The sequence below is a fragment of the Xyrauchen texanus genome, chromosome 18, assembly GCF_025860055.1.
Source record: "Xyrauchen texanus isolate HMW12.3.18 chromosome 18, RBS_HiC_50CHRs, whole genome shotgun sequence".
NCBI classification, from domain to species: Eukaryota; Metazoa; Chordata; class Actinopteri; order Cypriniformes; family Catostomidae; genus Xyrauchen; species Xyrauchen texanus.
Genome location: NC_068293.1, coordinates 36,914,721 through 36,934,471, shown reverse-complemented (window position 1 = coordinate 36,934,471; position 19,751 = coordinate 36,914,721). Strand labels below are relative to the sequence as shown.

The following is a 19,751-nucleotide window of genomic DNA, read 5'->3' as shown; positions in this document are numbered from 1 at the left end:
CCATCATGTCATATCTTGTTCAATCCACCCCTTTTAACCTCATCAACTAATCCCCAGCAATAAAATATTTAATCATGGAAATGCAATACAAGGATGAAGTCCAAGACTTAAAAAAAAAGAGAGTACTCTTGAGGATATTAATGTGGCTAATATTTCCTGAAGTTGTAAAGAAGAGCATGTTAAAAATTATGAGATCATAAATAAATAATCATAATCATAAATAAAGTCAAGGGTGACGTGCCACTAGTGTCACAGAACTTTCCGAATACCCTATATACATTCCATTGGTCGGACTAACAGATAGTCCCACCCCAAAACTCACTCCATTGGTTGAACAAATGTTGTGATGTGGGGCTGGTTGGAATGCACAAACAAACAGATAATAATTTATAGCCCCACACTTTTTGAGGGAATCAACCTACAAATGGCTTACTTCTAGCTGTCTCTGCATAAGCTGGGAGAGTCAAATTTTGTGTTCTAACTTTAAAAAAATATACACTTCAGCTTTAACAGCATCAACAAACAAATATTGCACCTACAGGCAAAGGCAGGTGGTTGGAGGTGTGAGAGTTACCAAAGTCTTGAGGTAGATCAATAGCTGTTAGACAATATTAGATAATGGTGTGGTGGTGGTATAGTGGGCTAAAGCACTAAACTGTTAAGCAGAAGGTTGTCGGTTTGATCCCCACAGCCACCACCATTGTGTCCTTGAGCAAGGCACTTAAATCCAGGTTGCTCCGGGGGGATTGTCCCTGTAATAAGGGCTCTGTAAGCCAAATGCATAAATGTAAATGTATATTCGCTTCTCAACTCCCACTCTACTTTCGACTGTTCATTATTCACTATTAATAGACATTGTTAGAAATGAATTTTACATTTTTCTTATTTAATATATTTTTTATTTCTTAATATTTGATAAGTCACCCTTTTTATTTAATCAAAGCATGCACTTAAGCAGGCATAATTTTGTGCAAATCCATCATCTGAGAAGGTTCCATGTCCTTCAAGAACCAAGAAAATATGACCTTTCATACATAGGAGTTAGTAAAAGTCACAAATTTGCAATAACTTAATTAGTGGCCAAGAATTAGCACATACATTTTACATCATAACACTTCACATAACACATAAATCCAATATTTTCTGTTTATTTCAAGGTTTAAATTAGCTTTTGAATCCCATATTTTCAATGTGGACATCTGAACCCAGCAGTAGTTTCAACCGAGAATCTGAAACCCTCTTGTCTTGTAACTTAGAAAAACTGTTCTAACTAAAGCACTGAACCGAGAACAGGTCATGGAGGTTGTCTGGTCTCCAGGTATGAGCATGGAGAAATCGTATGATTGTTTTGGGTAAAAGCGTATAGTTACTTGCGACCACACCTCTCAACAGGACTTTCCTGCCTCATATTGCTTAGGCATCTACATACAGCAGGTGGGAGCCTTGTTTGCTGTGATTTTTAATGCAGAATTTTGCTCAGTGATTAAATATCCCAGTGGGGTGTCCTCTTACAGCTGTTCCCCTCCTGCCTGTTATGCAGTTTAGGCCCCAATCAGCCAATGTGCTGCAAATTGATGCACGACAAAAGAAATGTCCTCCATGACACAGGAAGGTAGTCAATACTCCTGCAGTCCTAACACAATGGAAGTCTTACACAGAAAATGTGAAACTGATCTATGATTTCACTGATAGTGCTGCTCACTGAAAAACGACTGAAAGCTTGCGATCACCACACTAAAAGTCAAAAGGTTGGACGCACTTTACAGAATTTAAGTTTCTTGTGAGCTTAAAGTCCTTTTAATCTAAAGATATATGCTTTAAACACATTTTAGACAAATAAAACATGTGTCTGCATTAAATTTCTTTACAAAGGCACTACAAAACATTTGTTTATTTTTATAGATGAGTTGGACAGGATAGTAAAGAGCAGCCAACAAGTGCCCAGGCATTTATGGGAACTCTTTCTGTTTTTAAAAGTATCCCAGGTGGATACCTCATAAAGCTGTTTGAGAAATGCTCAGAGTGTGCAGAACTATAATTCAGGCAATGGATGGATAGAGTTTTGATTAATGTTTTTTTTGTTTGTTTGTTTTGGTCACTGCATGCTCATACTTCAATGGTGTTTTCACGTTTTGAAGACTTATTATACTTAAATGTGGAAAAGTGTTGTAATAAAGATTAATGCTTTTAACAACCATGATGCCAAGTTGATGACAGGGACCACACAGTAATACAGTGCAATAGACATACCATATACGCATACATTTGGACACACTACACACTTGATCTCCAGGGACGGATTACCGATCAGGCCAATGGGACCATGCCCAGGGGTCCTTGACTGCCCGGGGGTTGCCCTAGGCTTTAAGGCTACAATCTAGTTTGGGGATCCCCGGATTGAAAACCATTTTGAGCATGAACAAACATACAAGGTAAATATTATATGGGACAAAATACTTATAACCTAAGTAGCCTATTGTGGCCCCTCAAAGAGGCACTTGCACACCCACATCTAGGTTTGTGCATTACGCTTCTGTAATGTGATGACAGCAATAATGATTAATAGTAATAGTGATAGTAAATCAAATATGTATGAAGAGGTTCTCAGTTTCTTCATTTTCTCAGTTTCAGGCTTGCTTTGTTCACAACAGCTGTACAAGCAATAGACTGAGCTTTACTTAATTAAATGCAGGTCTGCAACTAAAGTCATAAATGAATAATACACATCGTAAGAGACTGTGTATTAAATATCACTTCCAAAACTCTATTGTATGGTGCAGGCAGGTCCCACAAATCACAACCACTGCAAAGACTTTGCCAAAAACTTTGTCAAGGCTAAGCCTCATGATGAAACTGAGGAAGACACAGAGAAGACAGAAAACGTTTTGATTGTTCAACAAACATACCAGAGAGGGGGTAATTTAACAGACCTAATTGAAACACAAAAAAGCAACTCTAGACGTCCAAATATTTTTGCAACACTTGAGAAAAAATAAGACAGAGCTCTCACATGTGCGTATTGACCCAATGCTGTTTGGATCCCAACAGTCTACAAAATCGCTGCGACCCCTTTGATGCTCAAAATTTCATTCAGATGTATGTTTGTTACACGACAGATATTGATGATTATCAACAAGTCTTTTTACTCAACATCTGTTTCCCACTGGTCCAGCTCGCATCTCCCGGATCTTTTGTACTCACCTCTCCTTTCCCCTGCAGCCGGCGACAGAGCGATGCACATATACCAGAGAAGCGGCTCCAAAAACGTGAGACACCTGCAACGATGACCCATATCGGTTTTTCATTTTTAACTTTAACAATAATAATCATACAAAAAAAAAGAAAAAGAAAAAAAAAGAGCATATTTCCACTTGTACCTTTTTGCCATTTCAGTTTAAAAAATGTATCCTTCCGACAGCTACATGAGATCCTGGTTGAAATTTGGATGAAAGTTCCCCCACTTCTTCAGCCACCCGCGCCGGTGCAACAGCCGGTGAGAGTGATCCGAGAGACGCTCCGATGAAGGAGACGGTGGACAGCAGCACACACGGAAAGTTGGACATGAGAAATTCACCCAGGTCCTAAAGCCTTCCAAACGCCAACCCGCTACCTGTATGCTCAGTCCTTCATGACGTCACAGCCATTGGAAATTTGATTCTCAGCATCGTAGAGAGGACTTTTTTGGGGTGCAGGGAGGTGGGGGGTACAATTTATTTAAAAGTATTTTATCTGTCAATTTTGTCTGATTTTTGTTTTATTAATGATCATTTTTAAAGATTCATAATTATCAATAATGTTTTTAAAATATATTTTTTCTGATTTTTGATTATATTATAGGCCTTAATTTAGATTCCAGACAATGTATTTAATTTGGAACCATGTGGATATGGGTAATTGTTACTGAATTGTTTCTTGATCAATACTTTAATAAAGGTGTACAAAAACAACAGTGAAATCATTTTGATCTAAAAACCTGTTCTTAAAAGTAGGTTTGAAGACAAAAATAGTATATAGTAATTTTTACTTTAATGTGGAATTTATTTACAAAACTATTTTATTTTTTGGCATGGATTTGTTAAGAAAAAGTTTCCAACAAGTGCCCAGCTTACATGGTAACTAATTGAATATAGTTTAAAAAACTGAGAGAATACCCATGCTTAAATTTGTGGTATTTCAATTCAACTGATTATATTACTATTATTCTAAAATCGTGAGGGTAACAATAAAAAATAAACAATAAAGAATTACCAGATGTGTCCACAACGTTGTCTTATAATGTATGAGTTTTATGTCAGTTTGACCAATTGAAATGCCTGTGTAGTCCAGGGGGTCGTTTGATGAACTAGCCTCAGCAGATAGCCCCTGCTGGTAAATGCCAACATTACACCATCATCCAGACAGAAAGCATATTTCTTTCTGAAAGTCATTCAAATGTAGCCTGTAATTTTTTTTTTACAAAAATTGTCTTTTAGTTAGCATAACTTAAAATGTAAAGTTAGAATAATTGCCCTTGATTGATCTTATTGAGATAAGTCAATTATCTATTTGCTGAACTTATGATAAATTCTCACATTTTACTGAAACCTTTGAACACCCACAGGCAATATCATAATCACAATTAAAAAGAACAGAATGCCTTCATTCACACATGGCACAGATACAATTTAATCATTACAACTTGTTTACAAATTGTTATTTGCGTGTAAAGTTTTGAGGCCCTTGGGTTTCTCCTTGAAAAGTTTAAGTCTGAATATGACAGAGGGATCAGACATTGGTCATTGATCATCATCTGGCCAATGGCCATTTACCATCTAATGGCATTATACTTTAACCAATACCTTATTGAATTTTATGTTTCTTGCCACAGTCACCTTGCCACAGTCACCACTTGCTCACTGGGTTTCTAAATACAATTATTATTTAATTACTTATTTCTAAACACAATTCACAATCGTATTTTATCAAACTACACAATGATGACTGCAAAAGTCAATGAGAGTAAATTTGGTGACTAAAGTCAGTATTCTGAACATATTAACAGATCATTGTCACAATAACTAGCAATAATGACTAAACTCACCTAGGCTTACCTCTTGTGCTAAAACAGCTACCAAATTTATGCACCTTACCCAGCCTGGGGCAAGAGGCCCCTCGTCCTGATTCTTTGATCAGATAACAGGATTCTTTCATGCATGTCATTGTTAGCCATTGCCTCACCCAAATAATTAAAACCCTGGCCTATATCCATAGTTCAAGACACACTACTAACATGCATGTGAGTATCCAGTAACATAATAGGTACTAAAAGAGCAAGAAGTCAGATCTGAATAACTGATTACATGTAATACTTGATTCTGATTAGAAAACCATGGCAAACTATGGTCAAATGTTCTTATATAATAGTCTCTAAACTGTGTAAATGACCATTGTCCCAGACAACAAATGTCCTAGCTGTTCTAGTTGCAGGAGATCTCTTGTAGAACTCTGCAGCCTTTGTATCACATAAGATAAAATATATTAAAATCAAATTAACATTTTATGCCCATTAACTTATTAATTTGATAAATAGCTGTGAAATAAGATATTTAGTTTGGAATAATGACTGATGGTACAGTACAATGTCCCTTTCATAGTTTTAAATAGGGAAAAGATCTTGGAAAAATAAATACTCTCATAATTCACTGCCCTGAGGGTAAGATTTTCTGCAAAAACTACACGAGCACATGTATCACTAAAATGATGTCAGACAAGAATGCATTGTTCAAACAATTTGGCCCATTGTCATGTTTCAAATCCTAACTGTGGCATCACACCACCAAATCAAATTCTTTAGGAATACAGCCTCATGCACACATCCGTCATCTGCTCAAATATCATATTATGGAATTTGAGTCACTATTCTAAAAGTTAAAATATGAAATCCACTCCACAACTAGCTCAGACAAATGTATCTTCATATAGTAGAGTAATTGATGATTGATGATCCCAAATAGAAAGGATTTTGTGTTTGAAACAGAACTGCGGATTAGGGCAGAAAAGCAGCACAATACGAATCAAGGGGGAAGTGATTGGAGTGTAGCTGGAAGACATGAATGAGTCACTTTATGCATGACCCTCTTATTCTTTTATTCTTTTAAGAGGATTTTGAGCAAAAATTGACAGACAAGATGGAGAGGTTCAATCACCAAGTGGAAACCAACTAAGACTCAAGTCTAGGAAGCCAATTGACAGGTGGAACAAACTGTAAAATGATCTGAGAAGATCCACTGTTTGTTCTTTGATGGATAATAATGCCCTACAAGACTCATGCAAAGGAGCATAGAAACTATACATTTAGTCAAAATAAACTACCAAATCTGATTTTTTAAACTATGATTTATGACAGGCTTAACTACTATGCCCAAATTCAGAAAATTAAGAAAACCGAGTGAGATGATTTTATAATCTGTATCGGTCTGAACAATATATATGTATTTTTTCTTTTTTTTTATATAAATTAAAAAAGAAATTCTCCATTTCTTTGTTGGCATAATTGCTATGTTTTTTATTTGAAGGGCATGATAGCCTACTGTAAAAGACATCTTCATTGTGTTTCTTGTAACAAATTTGAGTTAAAAGAACAGTTCACCCAAAAATATTATTCATTAATTATTCTCCCTCATGTGCTATTTTTTCCTGTGAAACACAAAATGAGAATTTTGAAGAATGTTAGGACTTCAGATCTTCGGAAGATGTGGAAGATAGTGCATAGACTTCTTTTATGGTTATTTATTTATTTATGATTAATGTTAGATACTTCATAATTCATAATTCCTTTTGTGTTCCACAGAAATTATAAAAGCATACAGGAATTAAATGACAGTGAATGACAGATTTTCATTTTATGGTGAATTGTTTTTAGTCAAGATAGTGTAAACTTGAGATCCTTAAACAATGATGTATAATATAAAATATAAAGTTTGGAAGCCCATGATTTTGTTTGTTTCTTTAGCACCTGTGCAGTGCATCGGTATCTGAAAGGTTCATATTAAGTCTAGTTCTCACTCATTTTAGCAAGTAAAAATAAATAAGTAAATAAAAAGGTTCTTAAAGTGTATTTATAAATTAATTTGAAGAATGCTTGTGGAAGGAAGTTACAATAATATTAACCAAAGTGTTCTGATTAAATTCAAACTTTCTCATTCCGGTACTGTAAGTGCATGATGTACAGTCAATTTGAGGTTTGAACCTCAAAAGTTTTTTCCCATGAAATTCACCATATATTCCTAGAACTGCTTTTCTTCTCAGCAAGTGAACTGTGAAAGCACTGATAATTGTGAATAAATGCTGCCTCTTATGTGTAATCTTTTAAATGTATTATGAGGATTCTTTTAAATTTATAGCAAACACACTGTGTAATCCATATGGTATTGCATTCCATTCACTGGCACAATGTTAATGATTTTTTTTTTTAGTACAGTTATATTTTCCCAAATGAATAACTTTCAAATACAATATTTCTGAAAGTTCTGTAATAGCTTGGAGACTTGTGAAAAATATAATTGTATAGCATAGCCAAAATTGCAATATAATCACTTTTGAGCAAGGTTTCGCAAAAATCACCCCTGCCATTTTTTGAGAAACAGTTCCACCTTAAACAGACACCATTATGTTGAGCCAGTTTTGATATGCTGTGTTCTGTTATTTTTCTGTATCTACACATTTATTTCACTACCATGTTCTTAAATATGATGTGTTTCATTTGTGTGCCACTAGCAACACAAAAGACAACTGCAAAAATAATATTTGAAATAAGTTTCAAACACTACCCTGCCATATTTTTTGACAAACAAGTGGTTCTGCCTCAAACTCACACCGTAGGTTGAGCCATGTTGTTTGCACTTGCAATTCCTTTTGTTGCCGCTTGGGGCCATAAATTACACACTTCACCCTTAATGCATTCTTTGCTTTTATAGAAATGCAAAGCTGATCAGGGCTGGGAACGTGTTACAACAGCAGCCCAAAATCTGCTGATCACAGCTTTATCTCCAGAAGCAGCGACTAAATTCAAGTACAATCAGACACTTCAGCAATCCTCCCCATCTCCTCCCTCTTCTTCTCAGAGAGAGGTTAATCATGGAGCAGAGGGCTCATAATGAGAACATGCTGGAGATGCTTTGATGAGGTGGTTTAACTGGTATATGCATATATGTGTTTTTGAGTGCCAATGGTTATTCCTAAAGTCTTAGGTGTGTGTGTGTGTTCTTCTTCCTCTCCCATTGACCTGCCGTTCCAAGAAAACTGACCTTAATCGGAAATCAAAACTGTGCTCTCACTGACCCAATTCCAATTCACACGCCTTGATTAGGCAACAGTTCTCTTACCTTGCACTTGTTGCAAAGAATGTGTGGTCTGGCTTTGAAAGAAAACGGAAATACTTTGTGTTCACTGTTAATGTTTAAATAGAAACATGTTTGCCCACAGTGTCATGAAAGAACATTTGCAGTTGCTAAGAATCTGAAAAATGATCTCTCCTTGCTCTCATGGGATGTTTGCCTTATCTGGATTCTAACTTTATGAGACCATTCTATCTGGCAGCATACCGGAGAGCGAAAGTCAATCGGACACATATTTGAGGAGTGATTAACCTTTATGTGTGAGAAGTACTCTGCTCTCAATGGACTTCAACTTATCCCTTCCATTGCAGAAGCACGGTATGTCAAATAAGCCAAAGTTAAACTACACTGCAGGTCATACTTCTGGTGACAAGTTCATCTGGAAGACAAATTTGGGCTGGAAGTATAGGAGGAACTCAATGGAAGTTTTGAATGAACAAAACACAAAGTGTACTGTGTACCCGATGTATGCATACTATATTGTTCCCACATAGTTACAAGATCAGATTTGTTTATCTTTTGCTTGACCCCTTTGCTTTATTTAAATGACAGAATGGCAACTTAAACTTCACATTATACAAACCACACAAAGACTGCATGAAAGCTGAAGTGAGAAATTGTAAGTTGTTTGTTTGAGCGAATTCACTGGACCAGGCATAAAAAACACTGGCTCAACCAGTGGCATGAGTTTGGGGCCAGACTACTTGTTTGTCCAACCAAAGTGTGTAGTTTCTGCGCCACTAGAATCACCAAATGTGGAATTGCAAAAAAATAAAAACATTTATAATTAAAACTGTTTTCCTGAATACTCCCTGGTAACGAATTGGTTGTGTCAATGTTGCTGTGCCGGGTGGTAGTGCCATAGAGATACTACAGTGTTTACAGTTTTCTAGGAAGTCAACAAACTTCTTTTTTAGAGTTGTTTCTGCATATTAAGCTGGGATAAAAGAAAGTATTTTAACATCGAAGAGTTTATGTAATGGGAGCCAGCTGGTACGTGATAGCTGTGTGAATATGTCTATACAAACCTCACTCCCCTGGCCTCAAGAGGCACACTAGTGACTGATGCTAGAGTCTGTAGCCTTTAGCCTCCTCGTTAGCATGCTCGCCTCCCATGCTGGCTGATGCCGGTTTGAACCTGCTTGGAGCGGGTTGAGCAGGACAGATTACAGTGGTGTCGTGACCCGGATGGGAGTGAGGTTTAGGGGGTAAGTGTAACGGGAGCCAGCTGGTATGTGATAGCTGTGCTGTATGGGTAAACCTCTCTCCCCTGGCCTTAAGAGGTGTAATAGCGACTGATGCTAGAGTCTGTAGCCTTTAGCCTCCTTGTTAGCACGCCCGCCTCGCATGCCTGCTGACACCGGCTGAATCCTGTTAGGTGCGGGTTAAGCAGGACCGGTTACAGTGGTGCCGTGACCAGGATGGGAGTGAAATTTAGGAGGGTGAGTGTAATGGGAGCCAGCTGCTACTTGATAGCTGTGTGGTATTTGTAAACCTCACTCCCCTGGCCTCAAGAGGCACACTAGCAACTGATGCTAGAGGCTGTGGGGCAGGACAAGTTACATTTACACACTTCAGCTTTAAGAGCCCTCAAAAAAAAAAAAAAAAAAAAAAACAATCAGGCACATGTGAAACATCAATTTTGATATAATAAAGTGTTTGCAAATCTTATGTTGCTTGCAAAAAAAACAACAAAAAAAAACAGAGTATGTGTAGTGTAAAAAAACCTTGCTGTTTCAACTAAAAATTGTAAGTTGTGTCAACTTAAGAGGGAAAGCATAAAGCTGACCTAGGGCCATCCTGTTGTCAAGAGTTAATGGAGAAAAAAACCTTCTGGCTAACATCATGAATATAATGCCAATATTACTTTATTATGTAGAGTGCAAGTCTTGGTTTAGAATTATTAACCTAAGTAAGTGTTAAGCATCAGTGTTTAAACAAAGATTTTGTAATAACTGTAAGATTTATTACTAATGTATTTGATGTTCATCCTGGATTAATTGCAGAATTTCACATAGATGCATTGTCCTTTGTTAGTTGGCTGATAAAGTGATTTGTTGGCAATTAATTGATAGTATATGTATTCCATTATAAGAGTGTAGTCCATCATTAGACCAAGGTGATGCAGGCAGAGATCAGTGAGGTGCATTGCATTTCAACCGGCCGGTAATTTCGGTGAGGTCTATCATAAGTCCAAGTTTCAGGCAATGGCATATGATATATCCATGTCTTATGGTTGGAGTTGACATCATTTCATCCGCTGAAGTCCATCCTAATAGACAGAAGTGATGTTTGGCTGGCACCGGCTGCATCACTCAGAGACACTTAACAGTGGAGTCCAACACGAAGCAGGAATGGAGCTGGATCCAGCTGGTTCTGGTGACCTCAGGATAGGAGTCCAGAGGTTGAGACTGGGATACAAATAGAATAATATTAGCGTATATGCCATTCAATCTATTGCAGAATTATAGATCATGTTCACAGTTTCTGGTTCCAGCAGACCAATCTAAAGCAGCCTAATTGAGAGTTGAAGGATAATTTAGATGTATGTCTGGCTAAATAGTTGAGTCTTTAGTCTAGACTTAAACTCAGTGAATGTGTCTGCATCCCAAACAATGTTAGGGAGACTATTCAATAGCTTAGGAGCCAAATATGAAAAAGACCAACCTCCTTTTATTGATTTTGATATTCTAGGAACAATTAACAGGCCAGAATATTGCGATCGTAATGAACGTAATTTGAATATAGCATGGTAGAATGTCACTTAAGTACTGCAGAGCTAGACTATACAAGCTTGGAACGTAGTTAACAGAATTATAAATTAATTCGAAATTTAACAGGTAGCCAATGTGATGATGATAAAATCGAGCTAATAGGATCATATTTCTTGGTTCTAGTCAGCACTCTGGCTGTGGCATTTTAAACCAATTGATGTTTATTTACTGATCTTGCTGGACAATCTCCCATTAATGCATCTAGTTTTGAGGTCATGAACACATTCATTTGTTTTTCGATATCGGCAACAGAGAGCATGTCTCATAATTTAGCAATATTTCTTAGATGGAAGAATGCTGCTCTACAAACATTGTAATTTGTTTTTCAAAGGACAGATTGGTATCAAATATAACACCTAAGTTCTTCACTGTTGAAGACGATGTAATAGTACATCCATTGAGAGTCAAATTATATTTTAGCGGCTTGTTTTTTGAGGTTTTTGGTCCAATAATTTGTACCTCGGTTTTGTCGGAATTGAGTAGGAGGACATTTCTGGCCATCCAATATTTAATTTAACTGATACACTCTGCTAATTTTGAGAATTGGGAAATTTCGTCAGGTTTTGAAGAAATATAAAGTTGGGTATCGTCGGCATAACAGTGGATACTTATTCCACGATTCCTGATAATATCTCCCAGGAGGCCATAAACTGATCCCTGTGGCACTCCATACTTAACTTTTGCAGCAGTCTATGTACTGTAATGGTGCCTAAATCCTGATGGAAATTTTTCATATATACCATACTCTGTATGAACATAATTGGGAGGAAACTACCTTTTCTGGTGTTTTCGACATAAACGAGAAATTTGAAATCAGTCTATAATTAGCCAGTTCTCCAGGATTAAGTTGATGCTTCTTATTAAGCAATTTGATAACTGCCATTTCAAAGTTTCTTGAGACATATCCTAAGGATAGTGTGGAGTTAATAAAATTAAGAAGAGGTTCTGAGATTACAGGGACCACCACTTTTAAGAGCTTATATGGCATTGGATCTAACATACATGTTGTGGCTTTTGATGTTTAGATAAGTTTCGTTAGCTCTTCATGACATATGACAGCGAAGGATTGAAGAGTCACTGTTTTCTGAGGTACTGTGACAGATGATTACATAATTCCATTTTAGTTCTGATTACTGCAATTTTATCAATAAAGAAATTAATGAAGTCATTACCATTGTGCTGCGACGGGATATCTGCTTCAGTTGAGACTTTATTCCTAACCAATTTAGCCACAGTACTGAATAAACACCTAGGATCGTTGTGGTTATTTTCTATGAGTCTGCAAAAATATGCTGACCCGTTTAGCTACAGACACTATCCTTCCATGCACTGCAAAATAAATCAAATTTTTAATTCTTCCACTTGCGCTCCATTTTCCGGGCTGCTTTCTTGAGAGCATGAGTGTGATCATTGTACTATGGTGCGAGACGTCCTGTAACAGTGTAGTACCCCCAAAAAAACACTGTAAAATTTAAACGAGAGGGAAAAGGCCAACGCGGAGCGGCAGTGAGAGAGAGGTGAGAGAGATGAAAAAAAAAATCACTTACTCGCCAGTTCTCCGATACGCCATAGCTTGTTCCTCGGCTACTCCTCCACCCTCTAACGGACGACAGTCGCACCTCTCCGGGCAGATCAAAGGCAGTCCTCCAGCCCCTGGCGGATGGAATGCCCCTCCGCATTCTCGTGGAACAGAAGGGGTCTCCCCCACCCCTGGCAGCGGTTCTCATGCTCCAGGCAGCCGGCAGCGAGCCCCTCCCCGCTCGTGGTTGGTGGTTTCAGACCCCGCTGCATTTCAGCGGCTGGTAGGGGACTCCTCAACCCCTGGCAGCATCCCTGACCGCTTCAGGCGGTCGGTTAGGAGCCCCTTCTCCCCTCACGATAGGCGGCCGTTCCTTCACTTCCAGGCGGCCGGGCTCCTCGTCCCCTGGCAGATGGCCGCGGCTGCTCCTTTGGGGAGGATGGTGGTGGCGTGAACTCTACTACGAGAGCGTATCCCTCCTCCTTCCCGGATTTCGCCACCAGTGTAAAGCAGTGTAAATGGAAAGGAGGCGAGAACCGGCTTGGCAATATAAATAATATTTTAATGACTAACTTAAACAAAAGACAAACACACACACACGACGGACATGTCCGTAAACGATCTCTCTCTCTCGCACCGTCCTCTGCAGTAAGCCTTTATCCCTCTCTGAGGCTTAATTAGCCTGATAAGGGACCGAGTGTGTAGAATCCCGACCCGGCCCCGCCCTCCGCCCTGCCACACAATCTTTTGTGGTAAAAAAAAAAATAGTTCTACCTGAACTATAGCGTGGTGTAGATTGAGTAACATCAGCTGATCTCAGCTCTGCGGTATAATTTTTATAGGATCAACATCAACTCCATATGACAGCATTAAATCTAGCATAAGATTCTGGCGATGAGTTTGTCCTGTCACATTTTGTCTGACTCTAAGAGAGTTGAGAATATTTTTGCAAGTTCACACACCTCTTTAACATTATCTCTAGTGATCGCCAACTGGTGAAGCCGTACATAATTAGTGCCGACATGAATAACAATTTTATAAAATCTTAGCATTAGCCAGCACTTGTAAATTTGATCTGATGTTAGAAGCTCGAGCCCCAGAAATGCATTTAACAATAGTGTATTGAGTCTCCATATCCACATTCCTTACAATAGAATCACCAATTATTAGGGCTCTTTCAACATGATTCTCAGTGGATGCATCAGTGGGGAGAAACGATTGAAATCCCTAACAGGAACGGGAGAGTGGTGTCACTTTGCTGAGCGAGTATGCCACCGAGACGTCACCCATATGCCCTGCAGCGGGCACTCTAGAGCAGGAACCAAAGTGTGTGTATTGCTTGTTGTACAACCCGCATCTGAAACGGTATATACCAGCTTCTCTTTCTAACTGACCTCCACTAGGGTTCGGATGTGTGCCTCTAACTCATTAACCCTCTCTCCCAGCCGGACTAATTCCTTACATTTATCACATGTGAATTCCTCACTGCTGATGGAAGAAGCAATCATAAACATGTGACATGCGATGCAGGAAGAAATAACATGAGCGGATGCCATGACTTACCGCAATGGTTTGTTGTTGTTGGTTGTTCCTGAATGGTGAGGGTTTGAGATCAATGTGAAATTGTTTGTTGTTATGGTTGTTCTTGATAAGTGGTACTTTGAGATCGATGCAATAATCCATGTAACACAGAGGAGAAAAATTGGTGCGCACTGAAATAAAAGGATATTTATTCGCGATAAAATAGAAGCGGATGCAGGTGGAAAATGCACGCTGTTGAATTGCGATAATAGAATAATGTGGGAAGAAATCTGATGCGTGCTATAAAATGGCAGATATTATGGATTAAAAGCTGAAAACAGATAGATAAGCGATGCTAAAAAAGCTAGCAGGCTACATACACAGACTCGATCTGGGTGCCAGCAACAACAGGTAAAATAAACACAGATGAAATAGTAGAAAAGAGAAAACCCCCGAAATATGGTAAAATGACAAAGGATAAAATGGTGAATGTATGAGAATAAGAATAAGCAATGCTAAGCATACTAGCAGGCTACAAACACTCGTGTAGCGTGCCGTCAGCAACAGGAAGTTGAGTGTCAAATTGAGATACATTTCTGGACTTTCGATTGTGGTTACGAGTAGTTGCTGAGATGAGATGTAGGATCTATTTGCAGACTTTTAATAAAAATGATGACAGTGAAACAAACAAACTGGAACTCAAAACAACAACAACAAACAAGAACTGACAAAGGAATACGAAATCTAAGATGTAATTATACAAACAAAAGCTAATGCTAACATTGAAAACAGGTGAGAACAATCAGAAGCAGATGGCAGTGATGAGGGCAGTGCATGATGGGTCTGGGGGAAACGCTTCAAAATCTATAAACATATGTGTCAGCATTCACAATCCTTAACATTTCTAATTATTATCTGCACAAGAATCTGGCAGTTCAACATTAGATTGCATTGTTCTCTTATGTGGGTTGGAATTGTCAAAGATACAGACTTAAGCAGATCTAAATGCTCTTCCGCAGTTTTTATAAATAGCAACCCTACAGTATTTTTATTTTCAAAGTAAAGTTAACTGGCCCCAGCTGAGTTTTCATCTGGATAATCTGGCCCCAGTATAATAGTTGAAGAGCCCTTCTGTATACAAAAAAAATATATATAGAGAGAGAGAGATTTCTTTTTAAATAAACATATGCTGTGAACAAAACAGTCTCACAGTGTAATTTATTTTTTAGTACATTTAGGTTACTTGTTAGAACAAAATAAAAGAACGGCTAATAACATACTTTTTTTTTTAAATGACAGTACTCTGCTCTTCGGGGTGTGTAAAATTCCAATTTCAGTATAGCCAAATCTCCCAAGAGAAACAAGCAACCTGGTGTTGGAAAAACAAGCCCAAAATAAGCCACTTGCCTCACCAAAATAAGTAAAAATAAGATATAATTTATTTTGGGCAAAATGAAGTGGTGTAGTTCAAAATATTTACTTTGAAAAGTTTCATGAAAACATTTTGTTGCTAAAAATGTTGTTTGTTTTCAATTTTCATTCCTTGAAAAGCATTTTGAGTCCACCCACTTGAGCGTGGTATCAGACCGATACCAGTATGTATTCAGAGGCACAGGGCGAGAGCAAGTTGAAAGTGCGAGCACGATGTAATAGTCTGTGTTCTGCGACTGCTACCGGGTCCTTAAATAAAGGATAATGTGCGAGTAAGGGCAGCCTTGGTTTCTGGTGCCCGCCTATTGTATGATGGTGCCCCATGCAGACTGTGTAAAATTAAACAGCTTAGTGTCTTAAACTATTGCATGCACATCATTTTCAATTTATTTCCAAAAAATTATATTCATGTCTTTACATGTTAAATGTTTTTAATTAGCACAAATTCACTTAGTATACTATGGCAGGGAGGAGGTCAGGGCCGGGTTGTGATTCTACACACCCGGTCCCTTATCAGGCTAATTAAGCCTCCGAGATGGTAGACGGTGGTGCGAGGAGAGAGAGATTGTTTATGGACATGTGTGTTTTTTGTCTTTTGTTTCAGTTTACCAATTAAACGATTATTCACATTGCCAAGCTGGTTCTCGCCTCCTCCTTTCCATTGAATTACGTTACACTGGTACTGAAACCCAGGAAGGAGGAGGGATGCATGTCGTGGAGTCCTCGACACTGCTGTCCACCCAGCGGAGCACTGCTGCCATCCACCGGGGGAGGGAGTAGACCGACCATCCGGACACGGTGAACGGCCGTCGTCTGCGAGGCGAGTGGGGACTGGACTCCCCGACCGCCTGGAGCGATGGAGCCACTGCCAGGGGCGGAGGAGAGCCCTGCCATCCCCTAGAAACGCAGAGGGGACAAGGAAGACCGCCGTCTGCGAGGGGAGGAGGGAAGTGTGAAGGGCGTACCATTATCAGGCTAATTAAGCTTCAGAGAGGCATAAAGGCCGATGGCAGATGGTGGTGCGAGGAGAGCGAGATAGTTTACGGACATGTCCGTCATGTGTGTGTTTTGTCTTTTGTTTCAGTTTACCAATGAAACTATTATTTACATTGCCAAGCCGGTTCTCGCCTCCTCCTTTCCATTGAATTACATTACACATACCTTTAATGAAAAAGATCATACACTATCAATGTACCCTACTAAGTGGAATCTGCATAATTTGGTTCCAGGTGCTCTTGCAGACTGCCTTGTTCACACATGTCAGCTAGCATACCTTTGGCTACCACCCAACACATCTACCCCTTTGCCCGAAGGAAGGTAGTTAGTATTGTCCATGTCACAAAAGATGGCCTTAACTGAGGTTAACACAAGTCTAACCATCAGAGAGTATGCTATTGGCACAATGTGAAAATAAAGAAACAAAAAAAATCATGTTTACATGTTGAAAATCATATATGTTTCCTTTGCACAAATAAGAGAAAGCAGTTGAAAATCCTTTTCAGTTATTAACGTAGTTATATCTTCCAGGAAGTCTGAAGGATTGTTTGATAGAAAGCTTTTTCTTTTGACAATGTCTGTCTGTCTCCTATATAAAATGTATGACAAAGAAACATAATGCCCCAGTTTGCAATGGTACACTTACAGGAAGAAATTAAGATATGTAACTTATGACTGGTCCAATGTAAGGAGCATAGTTTAATGCTAACAAATGATTCTTTGTCACCACACAGTTGTTGCCAAAAAAATACTGCAGAACTATGGTGGGGTTCTGGATTGCACTTGAGAATCTGGGAAATTCAAAATCTAATTTTAAACATGGAGTTTTACAATTTTGAAAAATACATAAATTAAAATACATTTTATGAAATTTTTTGGTAACTAATCAAATAAGATGTTTGTGACACTGATCATTTAAACACCTATGTACCAAAGGTCGCATTTTCTCGCTTCCAATAAAGCGCATAACATGCTCTTTGGAACATTCTCATATCACGCTGGGATATAATGGATTGTCAGGTTTTGCACAACTTGTGACATCCGTGATGAATAAATGTAAATATTCATGCCAGCTCAAGTGCATGTTGTCAATAAAGCAAAAGTGGGACATAATTAATACAAGTAAATTCTAAAATGCATGTGCATTTTTTCAGTTCCGTCTTTGACTCAAATTGCTATAATAATAAGAAAAAATATTTAATTTGATGCAGATCCCAATGCATATTTTTGATTTACGAACAATCTGGCCTTCATTACCTACAGTACATTAAACCATTAAACTTTATTAAGATGAAACAGACTCTGTGTTTTAAATGTGAATGTGCTTAAACAAATGAATATCAGGACAGACAGTGTGTAATGCCTCTGCTCAGTCAGACACCATTCAAGCTGAACACTTTCCTGGCAAAACAAGCAAGTAGAGACAGGGTACTACAGGCCTTAAGCATCCAAGCAGCATTCTAAGCCTTGTGTGAAATCACTCTGAGCCATTGCCAGGACCATGCAATTGTCTGAAATAAATGCATCGCTTGCATGTTTTATATCAACACAGCAGAAGAGCAGGATTCATTTTTTGCTCTTGCAATTCACAGAGGTGGTGAAATTAAATGACATTCTGACCCTTCTGTAGATCAGCGAGGTCAGGTACAGACTTGCCAGGCTCAGATTTTAGTCATGAGGAAACAGTGAAATTGATGTTGGGAAAACAAATGAAAATCGATGCCTTTGCACCTATGGAAACAGAGAGGTAATGACAGGTTTATGTCACTCTGACTTAGTGATACACAACTAAACACTGTCGGTCATGTCAAGAACCCTGCTGTTTGATGTGTTGACTCGAAAATCTGAAATGATGTGACAGCATGAGAAACGTTCACGTTAACGGAGCTTCAAAAACCAATACAAACACATTTTTCAATTACCTCAAAAGATTCTTACTCATTTCAGCACATATTTTTAAGAACATTCAAACAGACAGCATTGTAAAATGTTTCCTAGTCCTCTCAACTTGCAGCACAGAAATGGAAGTATAAAATAAAATACCACAGAATGTGAAAGACATGCACAGCTTCACAAATAATGTAAACCTTTCTCAATATTCTGATGTCCTAAGAATCATGTTTTAAGAGGTCATCTAAGAAAGTATTTGGAGCCTGAAACAACTACCAGTGCTTTAGGTTTAGAAGTTTATCAGTTCATTCCAGCCTATGAAATGGTAAAAGAGCCATTCGTCATCTTTTTACACCTTTGCAAACCAGCCAATTGAATAATATTGGGCCATTAGATACCTCTGACAAACATTAGCGGTGGTTGGTTGGTTTATGAAGTATTGGAATAATTAAAATATACTATGCACTCTTTTCTGTTAATGTTCGCTGCCACCTTACAGTGCAGATGCAGTAGCATGCAAATACAGAATTTCACACTATGGCAGGACTCATGAAACTTCGCCTAGCATATGTAGAATAAAGCAGCTTCTTCTCCAAAACTGAAATGACTTCATTTCATGAGTGTAGTGAGTGTAGATTTTGTACATATGTTTCCAAAAATACTATTCTACAATTACTTTTTCTGTTTAAAAGTTTATAAATTAGCTAAATAATTTCTGAGCGCACCTCTATAACAGCTTGGATGCTGCCGTCACTTGCTATCAGAATTATCATAAATATGAAAACGTTTCCCACTCGGAAGTTGCACATGGCCAAACCCTCAAGTGGTAATTATGACTGGGAAACTCAGAGATCATTTTTATACCAGAGTTTCAGAGTTGGGATGAGAAGTAAACTTTCAACATGTCATGTAAACTTTCAACATGTCAGAGGAGAGCACGGTTTCTGCAGTGAATGACAGGTTTTTATTCATTTTTCTAAATACAGCTGTAGCAACTGGACCAATATATCTCCAGGATATTGTGTACTGTCTTGTAAAGTGTTTTTTGTACTGTATACTGTTTTATGCATGCCTTATGACAGAACTACCTGATAATGTACAATTAGTTCTGCCAAGTTTCCTATCAAATGAATCCTTGTGTGACACACTGCAAAGTGGTATATATATATATATATATATATATATATATATATATATATATATATATATATATATATATATATATATATTATATAATTCTGATAG

General features: G+C 38.1%; 1 protein-coding gene across 1 annotated transcript in view; it reads right to left on the bottom strand.

Annotated features, from left to right (window-relative positions):
- Positions 1 to 3,544, bottom strand: part of LOC127658677 (collagen alpha-1(XVIII) chain-like) — a 115,140-nt gene extending 111,596 nt beyond the window's left edge. The window contains exons 1-2 of the mRNA XM_052148089.1: positions 3,378 to 3,544; positions 3,202 to 3,275 (exon numbers count right to left, since the gene is read on the bottom strand). Of these exons, the coding sequence (XP_052004049.1) occupies positions 3,202 to 3,275; positions 3,378 to 3,388 (85 nt within the window). The 5' untranslated portion in view covers positions 3,389 to 3,544. The remainder of the gene's footprint in view (positions 1 to 3,201; positions 3,276 to 3,377) is intronic.
- Positions 3,545 to 19,751: the final 16,207 nt, after the last annotated feature.